Source organism: Aristolochia californica, unplaced genomic scaffold, assembly GCF_029961685.1.
Source record: "Aristolochia californica isolate CCGP_79_NKW_82.1479 unplaced genomic scaffold, dmAriCali1.0.hap1 SCAF_16, whole genome shotgun sequence".
Classification (NCBI taxonomy): domain Eukaryota; kingdom Viridiplantae; phylum Streptophyta; class Magnoliopsida; order Piperales; family Aristolochiaceae; genus Aristolochia; species Aristolochia californica.
In genome coordinates, this window is record NW_027181837.1 from 20,704,304 (window position 1) to 20,710,319 (window position 6,016).

Genomic DNA, 6,016 nt, shown 5'->3' on the forward strand with positions numbered 1-6,016 from the left:
ATACCTGACTTCTGCTATAAAGGTGGTCTAATTTTGTTGTGGAAATCAAATTAGAGGGTCACTAGAGATAGGACATAAAATCACTTGTAACCTTCTTTGTGTTACTAAACGGTCACACCATTTAGTAGACCGACTCCTTTATGCGTGTTCACAATATAAAATAACCATTACCCATAAACCTTTCTATTTAATAGATAATGAATTAGTTAAATTATCCAAATCATTAATCCAGTGAAGATTTTATCATGGACCATTTATAAGCGGATAAAACAAACAAATAATTGAGTATATTGATGAAATTCGACCCCTAAAGAATAACTTTGGGTAATCGAAATAGTTACTACAATAATCTTTAATCATTTTGATTCTTACTCCATTACAGTCCTACTTTGAAAATTCACTTGTCCTTTATGTGATGGCTATGACCTTGAATCCCTTGTCAATATATTAGTGTGTACATTATGATGTAAATGTATTCTAGTCAATAGGAAAAGAGGAGACAACTTAAATTCATATAAGCTTATGTGCATTTTAGTTTTATTTTTACCACCAAATTTATAAATGATAATAAAACTTAGTATATAGATACATTTTGTTAGAATGCACCCATGTGAAGGGGTGTCATGACTAATAAATAAAGGAGAATCTCACCCATGTTTAAGGGTGGCGAAGAGGTAAATAAGGATGACATAAGGGTGTAATTATGTAAGATGATGTGTATCCAATTATGTTTTTTCTTTCTTAAAACATGTAACCCTAAGGACATTGTAGTCAATATAAACATCATCCCACAACTATAAATAAGAGCCTCAAGGCATGAGGTAGAGCATTAAGCCTCTCCTCTTCTCACTCAATTCCTTAACCTATTCTCTCCTTTCCCACAAACTCTCTCTCTCTCTCTCTCTCTCTCTCTCTCTCTTTCTCAACTACTTGTCCCTCTCTTGTTCCTCTCTTCTTCTTTCTTCTTACTTTATTTTCTTCTTCTTCCTCTCTTTTTCCACTACCTTGAGCAAGGCTTTCCAATATGGAATCCCAAATTCCACAAAATTCAAACCCTATGAATGAAGTGGGTAATAGAATAAAGCATTATCTGGGATGCTCCGGGGCATGCTCCCCTTTCGTTAAACACACTACCATCCCCTAGTGTGTGAGTTCTTTCCACAAAATTGTTACATACAATCATAAATCAAATTTCCACATAGTTGATTGATGATGTTAATATATGCTAGTGAGTACTTTTTTGTTAAAGTGATGGATTATTGAACTCAATTTACGATTAGACATCCAAAAGTTGATTTTGAATGTATAATTTGACACACTTAAGTAGTAGCACCATGAAGATGTTGCTTTGTTGTTGAAGAGCAAAAGATAATCTTACATGACTCATATAGTAGGAAGTCCCACAGAGCAACAATCCATATGGCAGAGTCTTACACGAGTCCCATGGGAAGCAGTTTCATAGAAATGTCTCAATTAAAGGTGTTTTTGTTATTTCAGTCTTTTATTTGTGAGCAATTGTTTAATTAATATAGGACATATCTTTAAGAGCATGGGTAGTTTAATTATAATTTTATTCTATTTCTTTTCCTCTATTATAAATAAAGACTCATTGTATTTAGTTATAATCAAGTCAATGAATTAATTTTATTTCCTAGAAATTCAACATGGTATTAGAGTAGGTAATATCAAGAACCTAAAGGCCAATTCTTCTTCACTTTTCCTTTCATTCTCTTATTTATAAGATTATGTTGCGAAGAGTTTCTATATATGTTGTTGTTGTTGTTTCTCTCTTCCTTACTCTTACAAAACAATGGCTTCGGATCGATTCGATTTGAATTGATTGTTTTTCTTTCCATAAAGGAGTTGGTTTGGACTGAGCCGTTGGGTTTTTGCTAAAGTTTTGTTGAATATGGGAAGAGTATCCAATCGTTGAAAGGGAGCATCCTTCTGCTTGTTTATGTGTGAGGATATTTTTGTTGGAATACTCCAAGAGTTTGAGGTTGTCGGTGCCATTGATTTGGTTGGAGTTTTACTGAAGTGGGAATCTTTGCTCAAGCACCAATAGAAGCCAATGCGACAGACCCAAATAAAGAAGGCGAAGATGAATTTTCGGTTCTAGAGACAATTCTTCAACCAATGACTCAATGAAAGCACTCGTGTACCAGAGGACTTTTTGGTGAGCTTCTTGGTGGTATTCAATGGAATCTGCCTCCAATTCTAACTATGAATCTAACCTATACGGAGTCCAACTCCAAATAGGACTCTAAATAGAGTTTGTTTTGTCTACTCCTCTAGAATCATGCAGGTATAAGTTGTTGGACTCGCTTCTTGAAGCCATAGTTATTTGATGCGGCTTCTGCTTTTCTTGGTCATCATGAAGCTTTTCAAGACAAAGACCACGAGTTCTTATGAAAAATTGTTGAAGAAGAGAGGTGGCCTCTTGCCCTTCTTCTTTTTTCCATCGACGAGGCAATTTGGTTGAGGGTCTCCTCTCTATTGTTGCTTTACTTGTTTGCACCGATGACATATCTTTTGCATTGTCATCTCTAAAAAGTTTAGCTCTCCCCCTAGAAATTTTCCTTTGAGGTCATACTTGGTCAAATTTGTTTAATATTTTTACATTTCTATCATTTCAGTCTTCTTCTACTTTTATCACTATAGGTGTTTATTTTATCCCCCCCATAACCCTTTTACTCGGTCTACTTTTCTCCTACCATCTCTTTTTGGACTTTTGTTTACCCTTTTTAGGGCTAACCCGTTACTAAGTTGCTTAATTTGGTTTGTTTTTTATATATGAGTATTTTAAAGTATGTTCAGAATTTTTTTTATTATTGCCCTTAAGTGGGTTCTTTATTGTCGTCTTTTGAGTGACAACCATTACCTTGTTTAGTGATTATTATCATTATTTTGCATTCAAAATCCTTTCAGATGGGTTTCAACTCCTTTCTATCACACATATTTTTTATTTTTTGAGAGTGTGTTTGATTGAATACTTACCCTTAGGACACCTTGTGGAGGATATAATTACTATAGTAATTTTTTTGTTTCAATGTGGGATCATTGTCATTACCTCCCAGCTTGATGGTGAGATTAGAAAGAGAGTACGAAGGAGGAGGTAGGTGATAAAATCTACCATGAAGAATTTCAAATGTTGTGGTAATCAAATTTTATGTGTCCCGAACATCTAAGTTAGGGAGGACTATAATATGAAGAATTTTTTCTTAAAAAGACCAATTTTTTCCCTTGCAAACTGAAATTATCTACTCCAACTTGAGGAGAAGTGCTGAAGAGTAGGTATGAGAGCGTCTTACATGATTTTCCCAACAAAAAGTCTCATAGAGGAAAATTCCATATAGTTGAATGTTACAAGAGTTTTACGGAAGGAAACCTCACTAAAGTGTCTCAGTTAAAAGGTAGTTTGGTTATTTCATTCTTCTGTTTATGTTCAATTATTTAAATATTATATGACATATATTTAAGAGTTAGATTTTGGGTGTAACTGAGACACGTGTAGTTTAATTATAATCTGATTCTATTTGTTTCCTCTATTATAAATAAAAATTCTATTTGTTTCCTCTATTATAAATAAAAACTCGTTATACTCAATTATAATCAAGTAAATGAATTACCAAAAATTCAACATTTATCATATACTATATTTGATGATTTTAATTTTATGTTTTCTCTCTTCATGTATGTAAACTTAACAAGTCTACCTTCTTTCATATACAACTTAAGCTAACAAAATAACCTACATCATCGCGGTATAATTCATTATAACCCTCTTTAAGTATTTAAGTTAACAACTTAATCACACAAAAAATCCATGCCAAATAGTCACAACTGATGAATTTTTTTTTCCAGCAATAGCACAAGAAAACAACAGTTAATCCCCTCAAGATGTTGGCAGCTGATCTAGAACTGTTTCTGGAGGCGTTCCACCACCTTCTTGTCCACTTGAAAGGCCTTGGTCAAAACATCAACATAGATGGGTGGGTTCGACCCAAACACTGCATCAGCAATGGAGATCACGCCCGGATTCTGGCTGTTGAGGGCTGCAATAGCCACCACATCTGTGGACCCATTGTTGTATTGGAAGTGAACTAGACCAACAGGGAAGACGAACACATCGCCCTTCTGTAGGGTCTTGGTGATGAGCCGGTTCTCGGGGTTGGACGTGATAAAACCTACGTAGAGGGTGCCCTCCAGGACCGTCAGCATTTCGGTGGCTCGTGGGTGCGTGTGGGGAGGGTTGAGGCCCCGGGGTGCGTAGTCCACCCGGATCATGGAGATGCCAAGTGTGTTGAGTCCTGGGATCTGGACCATATTCACCGGGGTCACGCTAGACCCGAGCCAGTTTGAAGTGTTCCCTGGTTTGTGTAGTCCTGAGAAGAAGAAGTCCTCTGCTACAGCCTGCTTTGGGTCCTTGCATGCTCTCCCATTCATTAACACTGCACAAGAATATAAAGATATTCATACTGGGAATCCAATATACAGCAAAGGAAATTTCTTACGAATTTTTCTACAGTGGTCTTGAATGAAAGGTTATGTTATTCGTAGTGGATCCTAGCTCTATTTACAAAAAGAAATACCTGGCCTGCTGGGTTCTGCAACACAAAAGTCCTGGAGATGCTTGTTATCTGAGGCAAGAACCAGAGAGGAATTGAGAACCAAGATCACTAAGAGGAGAAAAGCATTGGCCATCTTGAGAATGCAGGAAGGAGGATGAAAGGGATCAAACAGTGCAGAGATTGGGCAAGAGGGGATTGAGTGGATGGAAGAGTCTTATACTTTGGCTCTGATGCTCTACCTCCATGAAATGACTTTTTAAATATTTTAATCCTGGATGGATAGGTCCTGGATTCATTGCTAAGGTTTCTATCATGAGACTTCTTCTTTAGAGGACAACCAGCCTGAAGAGATGATGACTCTACACTCATTCGGCCGACTCAAAAACGCGGTTATTTGATTATTGAAAGGAGACGATGAGGGCCCTTTCTTCGCACTGTGCAGAACCCATACCCACCAGACACGACATATTTCTTATGTTTTTCTGCTCTACACACTGCTACTGCAATGTACTGACAGAAACTTCGGTATCTGAGATTTCTTATTTGTCCGGCTGCTGGTCGCCTGAAATCTCTGCATGTATTCCGGAAAACAACAAAGTGGATGATTGCCCTTGCACGAGCTACATTGACTCAGTAAAGTAAACATTCCTCAATGGTGGCAACAGTCTTCCAAGAGAACTTGAAAGAATGGTTTCTTTCACTCAGAACGGGTGATGAATTCATGACAAAGGTTTCTCGTGAAGTGGTGATTTGATCCCGTGGGACACTAAAAGCAGGAAAGAAGACCATTGAACAAGACGACTTTGGTCGTGGGGAACGGATATGATTGGTCGCTGGATCTAAATCTTTTTAACTATTCCAGTTGATCACTATGATCGACTCTAGAGGGTATCCAAGGAGCTACAGTTGCTGAAGGGGTGGTGTTGGAGTGGCTGTAGGATGATTGAAAATCCAGCAGTGATTATGGAGGGGTTTTGCAGAACAGGGATGAGCTAGAGATGCAAGATTATATGTTTTAAAGTTACAGATATTGTTGTTTAGGGTGTAAAAACGAGTTAATTCAATTGCTTTCTTTCTAATTCTGGGTCTTTTATAACACCTCATTGATTCAAAAGAATTCGGGTGTCTTGAGCCATGCTTCAATATGAAACAGAATCAAGATTATTTGTTCATGTGAGATCTGTCTTATATTGAGATAAGGCTAAGAAAATCTCCTGTCAAGGTGTTAAAATTAGAGCTAAGTGGCAAAAAGTGGACCAATTAACAGTTTATCTAAAAAAATCGAATTAAGGGGAGTTTATCCAAACTGGGTTATTTAAAAAAAAAAATTCGAGCTTTACTAATTAAAAGTGGTTGTACGTGCTGCCTTATGGAAACAACATGACAGGAAAACTATTTCTTTTTGAGTTTTTACCATTTTTTTATAGGAATTATTTTTTTCTTTT

The 6,016-nt window shown here is 36.7% G+C and overlaps 1 protein-coding gene across 1 annotated transcript; it reads right to left on the reverse strand.

The window, feature by feature from the left end:
• Positions 1-3,834: 3,834 nt before the first annotated feature.
• On the reverse strand, positions 3,835-4,754 carry LOC137952945 (putative germin-like protein 2-1). Its single transcript, XM_068800076.1, has 2 exons — positions 4,593-4,754; positions 3,835-4,451 (listed from the first exon to the last, which is right to left on the reverse strand). The coding sequence occupies exons 1-2, from the start codon at positions 4,702-4,704 to the stop codon at positions 3,916-3,918; spliced, it is 648 nt and encodes a 215-aa protein (XP_068656177.1). The 5' UTR covers positions 4,705-4,754; the 3' UTR covers positions 3,835-3,915.
• Positions 4,755-6,016: the final 1,262 nt, after the last annotated feature.

Excerpts from the sequence above, each read along its gene's own strand:
- LOC137952945 (XM_068800076.1), bottom strand. The coding sequence starts at position 4,704 with ATGGCCAATGCTTTTCTCCTCTTAGTGATCTTGGTTCTCAATTCCTCT. Across the intron at positions 4,452-4,592 it reads TGCAGAACCCAGCAGGCCAG|TGTTAATGAATGGGAGAGCA; the intron begins GTATTTCTTTTT and ends ATTCTTGTGCAG.